Genomic DNA, 21,030 nt, shown 5'->3' on the forward strand with positions numbered 1-21,030 from the left:
CACACATGAACGACAGAACAGGAGCACGTTATCTTGATTCATATCATGTGAGCAATAGATATTGATCTTCTGTGAAAAAGAAAACATCTGCGCCAAGATAATAACTTTTACGCATGATATGGATCAAGATAATAACTCGTCAGCCAAGTGATCTTGATCCATGTGTGTAAAAGACTTTTACATGTAAAATAAATCGTATGTGAGCAAGATAACTTTGAAGCAGAAGATATGATCTTGATCTGGATCGTGATAATCTCTTGTGTGCATCATCTTGATCCACATGATGCAGCACAAGGAAATAAATTCTGTCTGTCTGATCTGGATCAAGATAATAAAGGGCGCACAAATAAAGATCTTGATCCATATTCAAGTGCACATTAATGATCTTGTGCACATGTTGTGCCCTCATAATATGGATCAAGATAACTCCATGCAGGAGTTTAACAGATATATAATCTGTCAGGACTTTAAGGGCTCTGACTCCACATGTTCTTGTACACAGTAGAAAAGAAAAACGTCTTTTGACACAGTTCCAGCTTTAAACCGCTGCTGTCTGTTGTGTTTAACAGCGTCTGTTTCTGAATATTTAATAATTAACAACAAAAAAAAAAAACAGCAAATATCTGCTGACGTGATAAAAGCTGGAGTTCAGTTCAGGAACTGAACTCACACTGAGCTGAACTTTAAAGGCCATTTCGACTGATGACGTGAATGTCGACGTGTTTGACGACTGACAGCAGAACAACTACAGACACCAACAGCACAGAGACACCGAGAGACAGCGAACACAACCTGCTTTATTCAGCTGGGACCCTGAATGCACCACAGGTGACAAAACAACATTTAATTTGAGTTTGAAATATTGATGCAGACTGAAACTGGCTGCTTTGATATGTTTACGTCCGTCTGAGTGTGAAATCTGATGCATCAATGAAATCGTTGTTATGAGTCACACGAAGTCATTCAGAGTCTCAGCTCACAGTATAAGAAGCACTGAAGGCAGCGTCTGTTTGTATGAAATAATAAAACATATTTACAGAGTGAGGAGAGTAAAGCTCAGCGTGACTGACAGATATGTGATCGACGGGAGAGTTAAGGCATCGCTCGTTAAGATTTGGTTTCTTTGAACTCAACCAAAGTCTGTCTGTTAACTTCCTGTTAATGGAAACAAAATGAGCTTTAACCACAGAGTTGAAATGATTTTTAACGTGAGAAACAACCGAATATTCCAGAGTTTCCTGCAGTCTTTTCCACAAACATCATAAAACATTTTTACACTTTTCTAGCTTTCTAATCTTCACACAACTATTTCCACATATGTAATGAGTCTGGTTATTGTTTCGGTTTTCATCTACAAACTAAATTAATCACAAGACGTTTATCACCTCAGCTCCACTGCTTCCTGGAGGAAACTCTGCTTTAAACCTTTTCACAGCATCCACGTTTCATTGTTGCTGGTTTGATGCTTTCTGTCAAACCAAACATCAAATGTAAGATGTTAAATAAATGTATTTGTCACTTTTTCTATTAAAAGATCAATTAGTCGATCGGTTATCAAAAACAAGGAGAAATGCCCACAAAACGTTTTATAACAACAACAACAAACAGAAAATCCTCAAACTGGAGTTTTTACTGGATAAAAAGCTGAAACTGCTGCTGATGAAGGTTTTCAGTGTTTCAGGAAGAGTTAAGGCTGTTTAATAGAAGATGAAGTCATCAGTCCAGCAGAGCTCAGACTCACCAGATGACACGTCGAAAAGGTTTTTATCTTCATACAATAATGAATTTGACACAAAAATATAAATTCCACTGCAATGTAACTGAACGTTGCATCTTGAGTCTCAAAAATATCATATATGTTCGCTTGGTCCCTTCAAGAGTTTTGGACCCACGACTGTCAATAAAACTGTTTGTTTCTGAAGTAAACTGTTCATTTTTGTTGTCACTCGACAGACAACAGAGAGACTGACGACACAAGCAGAACAACACCGACACAAACAGGAAATACACAGTAATAACAGTAAATGCAGCTGGTTTATGTGGAGAGATCTGATTGTTTGCTGCAGAGCCTCCGTCACACCACCTGATCACTTCGGGAGCGTCTGTCCCGACGTCCCCTCGTCACGTTCACCACTCCCTGTTTTTATAGACACAGACTGAGCTCTAAATATCAATTTTTATAGAAGAAATAAATATGTTTTAGTACAAAACTCTAGAAGTCCTTCAGTCTGTCCTCTGAGGACAACTCAACACCACTGTCCCGTCCCGTCAGACGTCCCGTCAGGCGTCCCGTCAGGCGTCCTCTCACTTGGTCTCCATACAGTCACAGAGCTCCTGTCTGACTTGCATCTGTCTGGGGACAGAAAGTGTTTCTCTAAAGTCTCTTAGCCGCTCGTTTAAAGGTTTAAAGGGTTCTGCTGCATCCTGGTCCAACGTTTCAGGATCCAGAGGAGGTTCTGATTGGTCGGCTGGTAAGGTGGCAGGTAAATCCAACATGTCAAATCTAATGCAACATGTGGACCAGATCCAGCTTATGTTTGATCCAGAACACAGCTGAGATCCAGACTCTGCTGGACACTGAGTCCACATCCTGAAACTGACCTGGAGTCTCTGCTGTTGGTGTTTTAGGACAGAAGACGACCGACGCTGAAAGATCTCCACATTAACAATCATCCGGTCTGTTATTGAGTCCTGAAATCTTCTCTGCTGCTGCTGTTTGGTCCAGGAAGTTTTGGTTTGAAGTGTTTCTCTGGACGGAGCTGCAGAGACGTCTTTGTCTCAGGATTTGGGAACAAGTGGACTCATATCGGTTGTAAGATAAAAAAGTTCTGAGCCGTTCTGTGGTGTCGGTGTGAACGTTTACCTGCAGGTCACATTTTCCTCTTTCAACTCCAGTCAGTTCACTGTTCATGTGAAACTCACTGATGTGTCAAAACACAAAATAACATCCTGTCAATCTAAGACGTCGACCTGGTACACTGCAAAAAAATCCATCTTAATAAATCATTTAGTGTTAACTTCTGAGTTGCATTGTTTAGTAAAGAGTTTCGGTTCTTTGAGTGTCAGTGTTGTAGAGCTGCAACTAACATTATTTTCATGATTCATCGATTGAAGTGTTAAAAAATTTTGAAAAATTGGCATTCACAATCTCTCTGAGTCCTCTGCGATGTCTGAAATTGATGGTTTTGTCCGACCAACAGTTCAAAACTTAAAGATTTTTAATTCACTGACAAATATGATCAAGAAAATCCTCACAAGAAGCTGAAACCAGAGAATATTAATCGATTACCAAAATGGTTGCAGAGTAATTTTCAATCAATCGAACTTTGTCTGCTGACATTCACGGATCAGACCAAACATCCGGTTTCTGCAGGTTCACAAAGTTAAATTTAAGACTTTTTCAGCCTTTTTAATTCCACATAAAATGTGATTTCATACCTTTGTACTGATCCTACCGGCCAAAGAAGCTGCTTGTAACAATAATTCCTGGTAATATGTGTCAGAATATAGTTCAAACATCTCAGTCACAGCTGTCATCATGTGTTAAAGCAGCTGCACGATGTGTTTGTTAGAGAGAACAGACAGCAGGAAGCTGAAATCTGTAAAAACACAGATGACATTTTTTTACAGTGTACAGGAAGTCGTGCAGATGAACCCTGGCATCTTATCTGACAGTCCGTCTCCGTGGTGACGACCGGACCAGCCGACACACTCCATCATCTAAAAACAGTCTGCTGAAGGTAGATAAATGTTTGGCTCCACCTCCTGAATGCTGATTGGTCAGTGGGTGAGATGACAAGGCACTGGCGGATCATATGATTGGTTCTCTGTGTCCCTGTGAGGAGGTTCTGGTTCAGGTGTGATGTCATGGACCAGCTGGTTCTGGTTGTGGGTCAGGAGGTCAGAGGTCAGGCAGATGAGGTCGTCGGTAGCAGCAGAGGTAGGAGGAGAGCAGGCAGCGGTTGCTAGGCAACAGAACAACAAGAAGGAGTCAGATGAGTTCAAGACGAAAAGTTTCTGATTTGATTCTAACTGCAGCTCAGATTAAACTTCACTGTCTTATTATATTTATTTATTTATTTATTTATGTATTTATTAATCTGCAGCAGACAGAGCACATTAATAAACGTTATAACAGGGTCTGGATGAATACTGTTTTCTGATTGGCCGTCAGGTGTGCGTTAAAACCGTTTAATGCACACGAAGTTTAATCACCTTCTAAATTCATCCACCACCCGACCTGTAACCATGGCAACACAGCTGTCAAAGCTTACTGGTTATGAAGTTTTGAAGAATGAGACGCAGCAGAAGAAAAAGAGACGAAGAAGAAAAGAAAGAAACAAGTGAAAAACAGCACAAGGAACCAAAGAGCTTAAAATGAGGAAGAGGAGGAGGATGAGATTAATACAAACAATCACTGACTGTTCAGTACTACAGTCAGTACTACAGTACTACAGTCAGTACTACAGTCAGTACTACAGTCAGTACTACAGTCAGTACTACAGTACTACAGTCAGTACTGCAGTCAGTACTACAGTCAGTACTACAGTCAGCACTGCAGTCAGTACTGCAGTCAGTACTGCAGTCAGTACTACAGTCAGTACTACAGTCAGTACTACAGTCAGTACTGACTGTAGTACTGCAGTACTACAGTCAGTACAGCAGTAGTAGTACTGCTCTGAGTGTGTGGGAGCTGCTCATTGGTCGGCTGAGCCCTGGTCTTTGACTTTCAGGCAGCATTTCTACAAACGTTCCTGAACTTTGACCTCGTTTAACATGTGACATCAGATCAGGATGTAAATAACTTTAATAACATTAATAATAATGAACACTGGTCACCTTGTTGCAGCCGTCAGGCTTCGCTGGCGCTGCTGTTCCTGTTGAGCTCTCTGATCCCCTGCAGGATCCTCTTCATATGACCCACCTTTGTCACTCCCAGGTCCTACACACACACACACACACACACACACACACACACACACACACACACACACACACACACATTATGTACAGAACAGGACAAAGAGAAAACCGTCACACTCTTTGCTTCCGTCCATCATCATCTCCAACATCTACCCATCATGCAGTTAGTCCGCCATGCAGCCCACCAATCACGTGGCAGTGTGAGTTAGCAGTTAGCTCGGAGCTAGCCGGCGGTACCTTCAGGTCCCTCCTCTCCAGGTGGATGAGCTCGGCGCCGCGGACATCGTGTCCGATAAAGATGTCCTTATACTCAGTGAGACACAGAAAGTCCAGCCACGCCCCCACCTCCTCCGTCCCCCACTGGTGAACTGAGACCGACAGGAAGTGGTTGAGACCGACAGGAAGTGGTTGAGACCGACAGGAAGTGGTTCAGATAGACAGGAAGTGGTTTAGGAAAACAGGAAACACCCAGAACAGGAAAGACACCATCTAACAGTGAAGTTAAGGATTTCTAAATTCAGGTTTTCTTTGTCATTTTGGGTCTAAATGTGATTTTAAAACTCACATTTTTTTAGAAATATATTTGCAGAGCTCTAAAATAAAGATATAATCTGAGGTGAGATTATCAACATTATTCATGACATGAAACCTAAGATGTGAGAGAATGAAAGTGAGGATTGAAACAAACCAAATAACATGATTAAAAACATTCGATAACAAGATTTGAATGTGTGAAATATTTGTTTCACTCTTACAATGTTTTCAGTGTTACAAATCTGTGTTTTACAGCGTTGCATTCTGGGATATCTGACAGGATTTTACTTTATTTTGTTCTGAGCTGCGCTGCTGTCAGGAGCTGAACTTCTATGTGTTTGTTTTGTACATCAGTGAAAATAGAAAAGCCGTAGTCTAGTAGAGTCCAACTCAACCATGTAGTTCACAGTTAGTACTCAGATACTTTACTGCAGTAAAAGTACATAAGTATTATGAGCTTGATGTAGTTAAAGTATTGCAGTAAAAGTACATAAGTATTATGAGCTTGATGTAGTTAAAGTATTGCAGTAAAAGTACATAAGTATTATGAGCTTGATGTAGTTAAAGTATTGCAGTAAAAGTACATAAGTATTATGAGCTTGATGTAGTTAAAGTATTGCAGTAAAAGTAGTGGTTTGGTCCCTCTGACTGATATATTATTATATATGACATCATTAGATTATTAATAGTGAAGCATCAGTGTTAGAGCAGCATGTTACTGTTGTAGCTGCTGGAGGTGGAGCTAGTTTACACTACTTTATATACAGTTAGCTAGTTTAGTCCAGTGGTTCCCAACCTAGGGGTGGGGCCCCTCCAAAGGGTCAGCAGATAAATCTGAGGGGTGGTGAGATGATTAATGGGAGAGGAAAGAAGAAAAAACAAAGTTCTGATACACAAATCTGTTTTCAGTTTTTGGACTTTTCCTCTAATCTTTGATTTTTGCTGAAATATTGGATCATTTGAACATTTATTGAAATGAAAGCATGTGAGAAGTTTAGAGGGAAAAATCACTATTTGGTGGAGCTGTTAACAACTCATAGACATGTGAAATGTGACCCCGACTACACACTGCTTTTTGTAAAAAGGTTGGAAACCACTGGTTTCATCTTTAACAATGTGTTGTATTTTAAAAGCTTGTTATATTATCCATTGTGTCAAATCTTCATCTGAAAAGTAACTAAAGCTGTCAAATAAATGTAGTGGAGTAGAAAGTACAATATTTCCCTCTGAAATGTAGAAAGTAGCATCACATGGAAATACTCAAGTAAAGTACAAGTACCTCTAAACTGTACTTCAGTACAGTACTCAAGTAAATGTACTTAGTTACTTTCCATCACTGTTATTTATGTATCACAGCAGCAGTAACAAAGGTTTGTGTTGGTTGTGGGTTAATTTTACTTCTGCTGTCCTAAATTAAAAGCTGGAAGACAAAATCAAATATTTAATTATCAAAGATGCTGTTTGTGTTAATTCAGTTTATCACAACAGTTTCTGCTGCTCAAACTGAGCTTTGAACCAATCACTGAATGGACTTAAGTGTTTTTAACATCATACAGTACAACGACAAGAATCAAGCTTAACGTTTTAAAACTTTTAGACAGATTTGTAACACTGCAGACATTTATCTGTAACAATGATTTCAGACATTTCAGTCTTATTTTCAAATGTTTTACAACCACAGTTAACACTTTTGATATCATGAATGATGACAGTAATCTCACCTCTATCTCTGGTTCACAGCTTCACACCTGCTTCTCTAAAACATGTCATGTGACTCTGATGTATTTTTATTTAAACTCATCACATTTATGATCCAATTGAAGGTTGTCATGATGAGTTTTAGAGCATCTACACAGAGAACACAACCTGCCACAGCGCCACCTGCTGCTCTGATCAACTCACATAAATATATATGGGACCAAGAAGAAGCAGCAGCCAATCAGAGTGTTTCTGTCTCTTTAGCCAATAAGAAGAGGCCATCAGATGACATGTGAACCAGATTTAACCAGAACAGAGACTTTAGATGGGAGAGCTTACCGGGCAGAGAGAGAGTCGCACACGTCTCCTTGTTTTTGTTGTTTTTGTCTTTCTTGAACTTCGGGACAAGACGGAACTTTGCGCTCCGACTGCGCTTGGAGAAGTCAGTCAGAGGACCCTGAAGACACAAAGACACGACAGGTAGCGCTTAGATAAACTTTACACTTAATAATAATAGTTTCAGCTCCTCTAATACGACGTCTGACTGATAAATATGTCTGCTGGTTTCTGATTCTTCTTTTCGCTCGTTGGGAACAGTTTTATGAATGGAACTCGGCCACACAAACGGAGCGGAAAGGTTCAGCTGCTCGTCAACAGGTGACCTTCATCAGGCTGAAAACCAGAGATTTACAAAGTGTTTGTGAAGTTCAGGTGAGGTTGAGAGGTTTACCAGAAGAAAAGGTTCTCATATGAGGCTCAATGTTTTCAAAGATATATATTTTCTCCTTTTTCGGGAGTAAAATTCTGAATTGAAATAGTTCCATTTTTTCCCCAGACGTGACTGTATGTCAGCATCACGCAGGTCGACACTTCAGGAGTTTTGTTTAACTATAGTGAGCCAGGCTGTATCAGTCAGTCTGACAGTAATAATATTAATGATAATAACTTAATTATATAACATAGTTCATGTATAAAATGCAACACAAAATACTAGGACTGTAGTCAACCAAAGAAAATGTTGGTTGACTAAAATCGCACATGTAACAGGACAGAGTGCGCAGTAAACTCGGCAGTCACACATTTCTCTGTTCTGTATTTCTCTGTTTAGCATCTTCAGGCTAGGCTAACCCATTGTTGCTAACTTTGGAGCTAACCTCCTTCACTTTTCCAGCATTTGGGGAAACAACAGACGTGACTTTTTAGCATTTATTAACTGACACACTGTAGTCTGTGCTGTACATTTACTGCCAGACTGACAACTTACTACTAACCTTTTCTTCTGCTCCACTCGCATCCACCGTCACTTCTCTGCTCCTCGCTCTTTCCCGCTCGCTACGCAAACATACTCCTCAACGGAGCCGCGCGACCAGTGGTTTCCCAGGCAACGACGCAGAGGTTGACTCACGTACCGGAGCAGCGCTGCACAGAGACTCCCAAACGCTGTCGGATATCAACTATTAAAAAAAATATTTTTTTGGCCTGGCGGGGGTTCTCGTTGTGTCATTATGGAGAAACACAGATTCAGTAACCGTTCAGTAACCGTTGAGTACAGTTAGACCCAGCAGGCTCCATCAGGTTGGGCGAGTTCAAAGTTGTGAAAACAACGGGGGTGTTTTGAATACACCCCCGTTGTTTTCACAGGTAATTTGTTAGTCTGTCCCCCCCGCCGCAGGAAATAATGGATTAATCCTGGAAAGCTGTTGATGTAGCACTTTTCTCCTTATGAAAATAACACGGAGATTATTCGACCAATGAGAATTTAGTCGGACGAGAACATATCGACCAACTAATAAAGCAGACTACAGCCCTACAATATACTCAACATAAAGCAGAGAATCCTCGCATTTATGATAAAACAATAAGGATAAAATTAAATTAAACACTTCAGGAGACAGTGACAGACTTTCAGAGTTTTGGGTCGTTAACGACGGCGTCCTGTCAGTGACAGTGATGTGCAGGTATCAGCTTAACGCTACGACTATTATGGGTACAAATATCACAGTGAACAGTATTATCCCATTAATCCTTAAATACAACTATTACTGCTAAAGTATTTGGATTTTAGTGACTGAACACTGGTCTGTGTGTCGCAGCTTTGTTGGACTCTTCATAGGAAGTAACATCAAAGAAGGCGTCTGTCAGGACTGTAGCTGACAGACAGCAGCCTGGTTCTCTGTGTGACCAGCAGACAGTAAAGAGGATTTACTGACATCAGGACCAGGACCTGCAGGCTGATATGTCACAACCAGGTCAGACAGACAAGACGCAGCAAAGTCAGTCGGTGATTTAAAACCTTCTTTCTGCTCAAAAACATGTTTTTCTTCTTGTTCCTTCAGTTGGACGTTTGTTTTCACCTTCGTCTGCTGAAAGAGGAAAGTTTCTCTGTGCTCATTGAAAATATGCAAGATTTGTGAGGTAATTATACCACTATTATACCATCACACCACATCAGACACACAGCAGAGTATTTTCATGTCTGAAGTGAAATTAATTCTGTGACAGACAGGTAGCCAGTGTAAAGATTTAAAATTTGGAGGACTGTGATTCCTACTAGATGCGAGTACTACCAGCTAGTACATTATATTACATTTAGCGGACACTTTTATCCAAAGTGACGTACATATGAGACTGATACAACACAAGCAGGGATCTAGTCAGGAGGCAACAACACCAGTAAGTGCCATAAAGCTTACATTTGGGCCTGAAAGGACGTAGATGCCAACAGTGCATAGAAAGATTTTCTTAAAGATTGAGAGGGACTCTGCAGATCAAACAGAGTTTGGTAACTCGTTCCACCACCGGGGAACTACAGAGCAGAAGAGTCTAGCTGGTGACGTAGGGTCCTGTTGTGGTACCAGGCGCCTTTCATTGGCAGACCGTAGTGGGCGGGAGGGAGTGTAGACCTGAATGATGGAGTTCAGGTAGGCAGGAGCTGTTTTAGTTGCTATTTTGTAAGAAAGCGTCAGGGTTTTGAATTTGATGCGGGCAGCCGACTGGGAGCCAGTGGAGGGATATCAACAGCTGGGTGACATGTGCTGTTTTGGGCTGATTGAAGACCAGACGTGCTGCAGCGTTCTGGATCATCTGCAGAGGTTTAAGTGTACATGCGGAGAGGCCTGCCAGTCAGGAGTTGCAGTAGTCGATGCGTGATATAACGAGAGTCTGAACCAGGAGTTGTGCTGCAAGCTCAGACAGGAAGGATCTGATCTTCCTGATGATGTACAGGACAAACCCACACGATCGATCGATCTGACGCCACGTCAACCTTAAAGCTTAGCTGGTCATCGATCATGACACCCAAATTTCAGGCAGACTTTGTGGGCTGAGTTGGGTTGATTCGAGCTGGATGCTGATGTAGTACCTGCTAATACTACCTGTACCAGTAGTAGTACTACCTGCTAATACTACCTGTACCAGTAGTAGTACTACCTGCTAATACTTCCTGTACCAGTAGTAGTACTACCTGCTAATACTACCTGTACCAGTAGTAGTACTACCTGCTAATACTTCCTGTACCAGTAGTAGTACTACCTGCTAATACTTCCTGTACCAGTAATAGTACTACCTGCTAATACTACCTGTACCAGTAGTAGTACTACCTGCTAATACTTCCTGTACCAGTAGTAGTACTACCTGCTAATACTACCTGTACCAGTAGTAGTACTACCTGCTAATACTACCTGTACCAGTAGTAGTACTTCCTGTGCCAGTAGTAGTACTACCTGCTAATACTACCTGTGCCAGTGGTAGTACTTCCTGTGCCAGTAGTAGTACTACCTGCTAATACTACCTGTACCAGTAGTAGTACTTCCTGTGCCAGTAGTAGTACTACCAGCTAGTACTACCTGTGCCAGTGGTAGTACTACCTGTGCCAGTGGTAGTACTACCTGTGCCAGTAGTAGTACTTCCTGTGCCAGTAGTAGTACTGTTACCTCGTGGTCTGACGGGTCGATGACGGGACACAACCAGGACACGTCAGCCAGCCGGCGGAGCTGCTGAGCTACAGAACTCAGAGCTGCATTCAACTGTTCCTGCTGAGGAGGATCCAGCTGCTGCACACACACACACACACACACACACGCACACACATACACACACACACACACACACACACGCACACGCACACACACGCACAATATTACACTCAATATTATTATTGATCCATTTTTATGTTACACAAAAGTCTATAAAATCGAATGAATGATTCTGAGTGATTTGTGTTTTTAAAAACTAATAAAACTTGTTTCAGTTTTTGTTTGACACCTTTAAAATGATTCACATCATATAAACAGTGAATCAGTTCAATGCTCTGAACATGAGTTTAATTATTCTGATGTCCTGATACACTCACTTCACTTTATCAGGAACACCTGCAGTCTGCTGGAACCCAACACAGATTATACATTTATTAAGCTTTTTTTAATTTTAGGAACACTCAATAACAAACAGGAAGTAGAATTATCACCTTTCTGACAACGTCAACACAAACTGAAAATCCAGAAGCTTCATAACAGTAGAATTCATGTCAGAGATCACATCAGACTGCACAGCAGGTTTCCTGATAAAGTGTGACTGAGTCCAAAGTATTCTCAACACAACAACCCTCAGACTGAGCTCAAACAGTTACCATGGACATCTTTCCAGCCAGCAGCAGCTGCGTCTCACTGAGCAGAGCTTTGACGTTGCTGACCATGTGGAGGACCACGCTGCAGCTCAGAGCCTGCACACAGAGACACACACACACACACGGCCTTGTTAGAGCTCAAACTACCATCACACCAGCAGCACAGATCACACAGAGAGGAGGCGGTTTGTACCCCGGAGCTCTTGGAGTTGGCGTAGACCACGTCCATGGCCTTGGAGCTGGCGTTGACAGCGTGAGCCAGTTCCTGCTCCATACTGTGGTGAGACTGAGCGACCTCACGGATACTGAAACACAGACAGCACAGACACACTCACATCTGCTCTCTGACATCATCATCATTATTATTAGTCATATCTCTATTGTTATTATTATTGTTATTATGCTTCTCTGTGTCTCCTTCTTTGTCTCTCAACCCGACCAGTAAAGGCAGATATCGTCCACACAGAGTCCGGTTCTGCTGCAGGTTTCTTCCTGTTAAAGGTTTTTCCTGCTGCTGATGGAGGAATGTTGCGTCTCTGTAGATTAAAGAGTTCGGTCTAGATGCTCTATGAGGAAAGAGCCCTGAGATAACTTCTGTTATGATTTAATTGAAGTATTTCCACATAGTTTCTATAGTTTGAGTATTGACTGCTGCTCTTTTAAAGATGTCATCTGGTTGTTTCCTCTTCTTCTGCACTGATTTAACGGCACCGACGGGAGAATTTTGATCATTTTTCTGGAAATTTGCTGAAAGTTTTAAGGGTCATCTGAATGAAACTTGACTTGTGGCTTCATATTTTCTGTTTTATAATAGAATAGCACAAAGTAAGTCTGCCTTTCTCTCTTTTTGTTGTTGAGGACGCCGTTGTCTTGTTTGAATAAACTTTATTGGGTTTTGGGTGTTAATGTTCAGGTTCTGGGTTCGTAAAAGATTCATACGCCAAAAACTACTTGATTTTCCTTTGAGAACTGTTTTAATGCTTCAACAGAAGATGTTTCAGTTGTTTTTTTAAGCTTTTATGAAAAAGTCAAACAAAATGTTCTTGAAGCGATCATTTTTATGTGTGTTTGAACGCATCATCGTTCCCTGAAACCTGCTGTTAGTCTGAAACATGTTTCGTGTGTGTTCAGATGTGTCAGTACTCTGAGGAGACGTTACCTGTGTATGAGGGCTCCTGCCGCCTGACCGAACTCGCTGACGAGTGAGGCCTCTTCCTCGGAGAGGATCTCTGGCTGGGAGGACAGGGGGGGCTGAGGGGGGGGCGTCCGGGGGAACTCACACTTCTGTTTGTCCTCCCAGGACTTCAGGGTGCTCTCGAACGCCTGAAACACACACACACGTACATTTATAACATCTTCTTATCCTTCAGCGGTCCTGAGCTCCCAGCAGGCCGAGCGACTCACCCGGTCTCTGGTCAGAGTCTGCGTCCGGTTCTTGTGGATGATCTTGATGTAGCCTGGAGGCTGAATCCACGCCTCCCCGTCCACCTGCACCGGGACGCCCTCGTCCCCCAGGATGGTGATCTTCACCGTCCGACACTGAGACACAGACACAGAGAGAGAGAGACAGGGTGAGATACACAGACAGACAGACAGACAGACAGACAGACGGACAGGTAGACAGACAGACAGACAGACAGGTGGACAGACGGACGGACGGACGGACAGACAGACAGACAGACAGGTGGACAGACGGACGGACAGACGGACGGACGGACGGACAGACAGACAGACAGGTAGACAGACAGACAGGTGGACAGACAGGTAGACAGACAGACAGACAGACAGACAGGTAGACAGACAGACAGGTGGACAGACAGGTAGACAGACAGACAGACAGACAGACAGACAGACAGACCTGTGCGATGCGGTGGTGCTGCAGGTTGATGACTCGGGACACGGCCATCTGCATGCTGCCGAACACCGCCACCACCTCCAGAATCTTATCATCGAAGGACGGAGCGGTGAAGGTCTGAGAGCGAGAGAGAGAGAGAGAGAGAGACAGGTGACATGATGACATCACTCATCACCTGACCCTGACAGACAGGTAGCAGAGGAGAGAGAGGAGGGTTCTTACATCGTCCTCTTTGGTTCCTCCCCAGAAGTTGGTTCCTCCTGCGTAGCTCGGGATGTTTAACACGGCGATGCCCTGCAGACTGGGGAGGGGGATGGGCCGCCCATCACACTGCACGCACACACACACACACGCACGCACACACACGCGCACACACACGCGCACACACACGCGCACACACACGCACACACACACACACACACGCACACACACACACGCACACACACACACACACGCACACACTTAATGCATCTGTTATTGTATGAAGAATAAGAGTTTCCTCCGCCTGACCGAACTCTATCTATCCATTCATCTATCTATCCATCTATCTATCTATCCATCCAAATGTCGTAGAGAGATCAAACTACAACTCAATTGTTCGTCTCATCAAGACCTACAAATCATACGCTGACACCCCTGACCTAAATCCAACAGGAAGTCCGCAATTGGCCTTTCAAAATAAGACTATGCCCCAATTTTGGCCCCTGAACAGATCTCCTCTGAGGGCGTTAATGGTATCGGCTTCAAACTTTAATAGATGACTTATGACGCTATGCTGAAAAAAAGTTGTTAAAAACTTTGTAATAACTTGAACGGTTTGGATTTAATAAGCCCTGGAAGTTGCAGTGCCACATCACAGCTTACAATGTAAACCAATGGGGAGGTAATCTATGGGCATGAACTTTGTGTCAAACAGAGGCTTCTGACATATAAACTATAAGTCTGACCACTTTCAAACCTGTATCAATGGATTCACCACAAAATTTCCTTCTAAAAAATATAAAAAATAAATAATTTTTAATGTAAGACTTGGCCAAAGTCATGGGATTTATGAGGAGATTTCACAAGAAGCGTACTCTAAAATCCTCCTCTCCAACTGCTCCTGGTGATGTCACTCCGTCAGTGCTGTGAAACATTCCGCAATACACACTCATTATAAAATCACAGGAGGAGCAAGAAAAGACTTTAAAACTCACACTCTAATATCACAAAAACAGTAAAAGATAGAAAACACATGTAAATTCAAGATTTGTAGGTCAAAGTCTCATGACTCATTTAAAGTTCAAATGAAGTTTGTATCTAAAACTATGTGGAAGCAGTAAATGTTCAAAAAGGTGTGGGTTCACTCACACTCTCCTTTCAAATCAAACTTTGATCAGGTCATGTGGGTCCTTTTCTAAAAATAGACTTGATGATTAAAAAATTAGGAAATTAATTAGTTTGACACACAAACTCATCAAGAGTTTTCAATTTACTAATTGAAATTCAAGTGAATGGGCCCAAAACTTGCATGATTTTGATGCCACAGGTGTGAGCAAGACAGACATGTCCAACCCTGCAGAAAATTCTCATCCTGTCAATCAATCTTTCAAAATAAAAGCACACCACACTTGTAAGAAATATCCCTCATTTTTAAAAAGCAAAATGATCTGATCCCAACGGGCCAGAGTAGCTTTAATTCTTATTGTGGATGTGAGGTGTGTAGTTGTGTCTCACCTCCAGCAGAACTCTCTGCTCCAGGTTTTTGTAGGTTCTGTGCAGCAGCTCTTTGGTTCCCAGGACTCCGTACCACATCATGTTCTTAGTCCGACTCCTGAACACACAACAGACGGTCCATTAATCAATCAGGATCGATCAGTTACAGTCTGTGTTTCTGAGTGTTTTCCTTCCGTACCTGCACTTCTCTGGATGCTCGTCTCTCTTGTTGTTGAAGTCCAGAGAGATTTTAGCATCCAGTCCGATCCCAAAGTAGTTGTTCATGACACATTTCTCTGTGTAGCAATCCCTGACACACACACACACACACACACACACACACACACACACACACACACACACCAACACACACAGTGGGGTTAGTTTTATAGTTAATAACTGACAGATACTGGATATAAGCGTGTTTTAGGGACAGTCAGTCTTACATGTTGTCAGGGTCGCAGCTGAAGGGGTCGGCGTTCACCAACAGTCGACTGATCACTGAGCTGCTGGACAGAGAGCCTGAGATACCTGCTCTGAGACCTGCACACACGCACACACACACACACACACACGCACACACACACAGTCAGTCTGCTGTAATGATAAAGATAACTGATTGTTTGTGACCTCACAGCTTCTTACCAGGATAAAGGATCTTTGTGTTGAGCATCGGCATGTTCTCTCTACTTCCTGTCTGGACAGGAAGTGATGCGGAGCTGCCGAGTGACAGGCTGCCTTTACTGATCAGCTTCTCACAGGGCGTCTTACTGACTGTAGACACACACACACACACACACACACACACACAGGGGAGGGTGAAGACCTCGGTGTGTACTTCAGGATCAGAATCAGCTGTCTGAGGATGTTTACACATTGAAGCAGTCTGACTGGTTTCCAGCAGCTCTCAGTGTGTTCACACACAACAATGTTCAGAAAGATACACGAGGACAACAAACTGAACAAAGATAATAAACATAAAACATATCACTATTATGTACAAGCAGGCGGGTGAAAGAATAAATATAGAAACAACAACATACACTGAGCCTCATGCAAGAACTGTGAGGTCTGCTCGTATGAAGTCGCCTTAAACAAACTCTGAACTGCCCGAAACGTCGTAAATCACTGAACGTTCATCGGCACCGTCGACGCCTCTAAACGTCCGTATAAGACGACCTGTTCTGCTCCGTTTGTGGGCGAGTTTCATTCACAAGCGGAGTGAAAACAGCTTCGAGTTCTGCTTTCAGAAATAAACAAATATGAATTCAGCGACGTGTCATCAGAGCAGCGCTGCACTGTGACTGGGGCTGTAGTCAACCAAAGAAAGACAGAGCGCACAGTAAGCTCGCCATATATTTCTCTGTTTAGCATCTTCAGGCTAGGCTAACCTATTGTTGCTAACTTTGGAGCTAACCTCCTTCACTTTTCCAGCATTTGGGGAAACAACAGACGTGACTTTTTAGCATTTATTAACTGACACACTGTAGTCTGTGCTGTACATTTACTGCCAGACTGACAACTTACTACTAACCTTTTCCTCTGCTCCGCTCGCATCCACCGTCACTTCTCTGCTCCTCGCTCTTTCCCGCTCGCTACGCAAACATACTCCTTAACGGAGCCGCGCGACCAGTGGTTTCCCAGGCAACGACGCAGAGGTTGACTCACGTACCGGAGCAGCGCTGCTCAGAGACTCCCAAACGCTGTCGGATATCAAATATTAAAAAAATATATTTTTTGGCCTGGCGGGGGTTCTCGTTGTGTCATTATGGAGAAACACAGATTCAGTAAACGTTCAGTAACCGTTGAGTACAGTTAGACCCAGCAGGCTCCATCAGGTTGGGCGAGTTCAAAGTTGTGAAAACAACGGGGGTGTTTTGAATACACCCCCGTTGTTTTCACAAGTAATTTGTTAGTCTGTCCCCCCCGCCGCAGGAAATAATGGATTAATCCTGGAAAGCTGTTGATGTAGCACTTTTCTCCTTATGAAAATAACACGGAGATTATTCGACCAATGAGAATTTAGTCGGACGAGAACATATCGACCAGCTAATAAAGCAGACTGCAGCCCTAACTGTGACGTCGCGCTGATATGAGAGGCGTCATGTGACCATCACAGAGATATTAGAGGAGGTGATGTCACACTGTCAGACAGCTGCTGCGCCACAATATCACAATAAAATCATAAAATATAAACCCTCTCATAGCCCGGCAGCCATGAAGATGATGATGATGATGATGATGAATCTTCATCGATCACTCCAACGAGCCTCTGAAGAATCGATGTGCTCCTGTATCAGTCAGCTGGAACTAACATTACATCCAGATGTTTGCTCAACTACAAGCTATCTGACTGACCTCTGCGTGTGTTGCGGTGTTTGGCGCTGTAGGAGGACTGCAGCGACATCTTATCTTCCTCCACCTCCTCCTCCTCTTCCTCCTCCACCAGACCCTCCTCCTCCTCCGCCCGGCTCAGAGAGAAGACCTGCTGCTGTGTCTGGGCGTTCTGCTCGTCCACAGCTGGAGGCAGAATCACATCAGTGCTAAAGTTCATGACTCAGTTTCTTAAAAAAAAAAAAAAAAGTGACACTCAGGTGAACCGAACAGTTCTTCATCACGCTAACGGCCTCCTCTTCCTCTCACCTTTCTCCGTGTGCTCGATGATCTGTCGGATGGCTTTCTTCAGGCTGTTGGCTCTCAGCATCAGCTGCTCTCGAGGTTTGAAGATGGCGGCCGCCGCGGACGAGGAGGAGGAGGTGTTGGTCCGCGGGGAGCAGGAGGGAGGGGGATGATGAAGAGGAGGAGGCAGGACGACTCCTTCGCCTTCCTCCTGCTCCTCGGCGATGGTGGGGGGAGGAGCCGGGGGGAGCACGGTGGAGGCCTGAGACTCCTCGTTCAGAGTTTTCAGCAGAGAGTCGAGTTTCTCCTTCAGGACGCCGCACTGACGACACAAAGCGCTCCGGTTACACAGCGTCATACATAGAACAACGAATCACATTAGTCCAGTAAGCATCCAGACTCTCAGCTGGTCTGGATCAGGTCTGGATCAGGTCTGGATCAGGTCTAACTAAACCTGGACAAGCAGGTTCAGTTTTTTTTTTATTCTCCACATATCATGTCTTTAATTAAACCAAATTCGAGGCTTTTGGTTGATATCTCACACTGTCATTCTCCTGTTTTAGCTCCTTTTTATTTATATATGTTTATGTAATCCTTCTTAATTGTATTTTAATGTCTTTTTATAACATGTTTAGTCTTGATGCCTTTTGTGTTTTGTGTAAAACACTCAAATGTGTTATTTGAGATCTGAGCACAATGAAGGAAACACATTTGAACAGCAGGTGTAAAGACGTGTGTATGGATCAGATGTTATTATGGGATAGGGTGTGAATGGAGCCTCACAGCTCCATCAAACTTTTAGCAAATCAACTTTTGTTTGGACTTGTAGAGAAGTTGAACTACATGTAACTTAAACATCAGTAAACATGATAATAAAGTCTGACTGCAGCTGCTCATCACAGCCGAACGTTCAGGAACGCCGGTGATGAGGTTTCGTACCTTCTTGGCCATGGCCTCCGACTCCTCTGAACTCTCCGTGTTCTTCTCGTACGCTTTCCCAACACGAGCCACAAAATCCTTCACCGTCTCACACAGAACCCTGAATACACACACACACACACACAAATAAACACACACAACCTACAGCCAAATCTGACGGATGTTATAATTAAAACGGTGTTTCCGTCGTACTTGGCGGAGGAGATGACGACCGAGTGCTGGTCTGAGGTCAGGATCTTGGACAGGTGAGCAGCCACAGAGTCCTCGTAGGTGAGAATCTGCTGAACCTGGATCAGCAGACATCAACACTGTCACAGCTGGAACATGTTCCTCTAAAAAAAACTCACAACATTTCTCTCCTCACTCTGGAAGCAGGAAGTGATGTCATTTCCCGTTACCTCGGAGTCGTCGCTGCAGTCCTCGGTGACGGTGGAGGCGGAGTGTTGCCGTGGAAACTTGGTCTCGTAGACCATGATGCTCCACCTGCAGCGGGAGGAGGAGAGAGAGAGAGAGAGAGAGCGGTGAGTGTGACTGACTGCAGGATGAATAAAAACAAACCTGATTTAAAAAAAAAAAAGAAACCAAAAAACAGCGTCTGACATCACGTTCATCTCATCCACGTTTCCTCACGTCTTCTCCTCGTGTCCTGGTCCCGCCCAGGAAGGACGCGAGGAATCCAAGCGAGGAGAGGAAACGAGGAAACGTGTTTTTAGAGAGACGAGACGTCCTGCTGGTGTTCATTTGATTAATAATTATCTGCAGCAGCATTTATTGATATTCTGATCGTAAACTGATTATTTAATAATCCAGGTTATGATGAGGATGAACATTAGAAGTTATTTCTGTTTCAGGGAAAATAGAAATTGTGTAAATATATCTCACATGTAAGTTAACGTGTTTCCTCCTCGTCTCCATGACGATTAATTACATCCATAATAAAAAACATTTCATGAATGAATAAAGTTGTTAATGGATCTTCTATTGATCATAACTAACACTGATGATGAATCAGAAAAAACAAATAAAAACACTCTGATCAGCTGCAGCGTCCGATCAATAAGTGATATCCGATCAATAAGTGATATCCGATCGGGGGACGTGTGGTGATTTCTGGGACGTGTCTGCCGTCTCACCTGTCCAGCATCTTGGTGCTGGCTCTCTCCAGTTTCTCCAGGATCTGAGGCAGCTGGGTGTCGTCGTCGCAGGCCGAACCCCAACCCAGAACCCGAGCCAGGTCGTTCCCCGTCCCCAGAGGAAGAACTCCCAGCTGACACTGCGACACACACACACACACACACACACACACACACACACACACACACACACACACACACACACAAACTCATGTTTTCATCTTTATCAATGTTATAAACTATAGAAATATATAAACTAAACTGCTTTTAAAGCTGAAGAAAAGCAGCATGAAGGATGTGAGGAGCCTGTTGGTGCAGCAGGGGGCGATGTTGATGCAGCTGAACAGAGTCTGGTACAGATTCACTGGTTTTACTGGTTTTACATCACAGAGGCAAACACACACATCAGAGTCTTTAACTGGTGCCGTAGACCTCCGTTATAAAACATCTTCCTTCATCAGGAACAGTTTGGTCACGTTAGTTTGTTTAGAAACAGCTGCAGAGAGTAAAAATAGCGATAAGACATTAACCCTCGTGATGGCGCAGACGCCACTGAGCATGTGCGGGAATGCGGTTCTGTTTACAGCTTCAGCAGCTGGTTGTGCTGCGGATCACAACCTCTGGACCATGAACTTCAGTATAAATGAAACGACATGTCTGATCTTTATAATGAACCAATGAGCCTGAAGCTGAGAGAAGAGGAGGACAGGAAAGAGAGACGGAGTCTGTACGACTGTAAGAAAAATATAGAATCACTGTGTGTGTGTGTGTGTGTGTGTGTGTGTGTGTGTGTGTGTGTGTGTCTGTGTGTGTGTGTGTGTGTGTGTGTACCTGTTTGTGCAGCGTGAGAGCGTCGATCTCAGACAGAACCCAGCCGACGCTGCCGTCTCCTCCACACACCAGGATCCTGAACGTATCAAACTTCTGGAACAATCGCAGACTGAGAAACAAAGAGTCACATGTTAAACTGTCTGTCTGTCTGTCTGTCTGACTGTCTGTCTGTCTGTCTG

General features: G+C 43.4%; 1 protein-coding gene across 4 annotated transcripts in view; it reads right to left on the reverse strand.

Annotated features, from left to right (window-relative positions):
* Positions 1-777: 777 nt before the first annotated feature.
* The window catches only part of LOC137186611 (diacylglycerol kinase delta-like), a 41,784-nt gene continuing 21,531 nt past the window's right edge, over positions 778-21,030 (reverse strand). For 3 of the 4 annotated variants that reach the window (XM_067595670.1, XM_067595673.1, XM_067595672.1), the window contains 22 exons: positions 20,852-20,960; positions 20,021-20,160; positions 19,286-19,370; positions 19,080-19,174; positions 18,888-18,987; positions 17,973-18,270; positions 17,688-17,849; positions 15,975-16,103; positions 15,776-15,872; positions 15,529-15,639; positions 15,351-15,447; positions 13,857-13,964; positions 13,638-13,751; positions 13,184-13,318; positions 12,939-13,102; positions 11,973-12,084; positions 11,783-11,875; positions 11,088-11,207; positions 7,495-7,612; positions 5,161-5,291; positions 4,840-4,942; positions 778-3,965 (listed from right to left, as the gene is read on the reverse strand). In XM_067595670.1, coding sequence (XP_067451771.1) covers positions 4,853-4,942; positions 5,161-5,291; positions 7,495-7,612; positions 11,088-11,207; positions 11,783-11,875; positions 11,973-12,084; positions 12,939-13,102; positions 13,184-13,318; positions 13,638-13,751; positions 13,857-13,964; positions 15,351-15,447; positions 15,529-15,639; positions 15,776-15,872; positions 15,975-16,103; positions 17,688-17,849; positions 17,973-18,270; positions 18,888-18,987; positions 19,080-19,174; positions 19,286-19,370; positions 20,021-20,160; positions 20,852-20,960 — 2,608 coding nt within the window. In that variant the 3' untranslated portion in view covers positions 778-3,965; positions 4,840-4,852. The remainder of the gene's footprint in view (positions 3,966-4,839; positions 4,943-5,160; positions 5,292-7,494; positions 7,613-11,087; positions 11,208-11,782; positions 11,876-11,972; positions 12,085-12,938; positions 13,103-13,183; positions 13,319-13,637; positions 13,752-13,856; positions 13,965-15,350; positions 15,448-15,528; positions 15,640-15,775; positions 15,873-15,974; positions 16,104-17,687; positions 17,850-17,972; positions 18,271-18,887; positions 18,988-19,079; positions 19,175-19,285; positions 19,371-20,020; positions 20,161-20,851; positions 20,961-21,030) is intronic. The other variant, XM_067595671.1, reaches the window with a different exon arrangement.

Source organism: Thunnus thynnus, chromosome 7, assembly GCF_963924715.1.
Source record: "Thunnus thynnus chromosome 7, fThuThy2.1, whole genome shotgun sequence".
Lineage (NCBI taxonomy): Eukaryota > Metazoa > Chordata > Actinopteri > Scombriformes > Scombridae > Thunnus > Thunnus thynnus.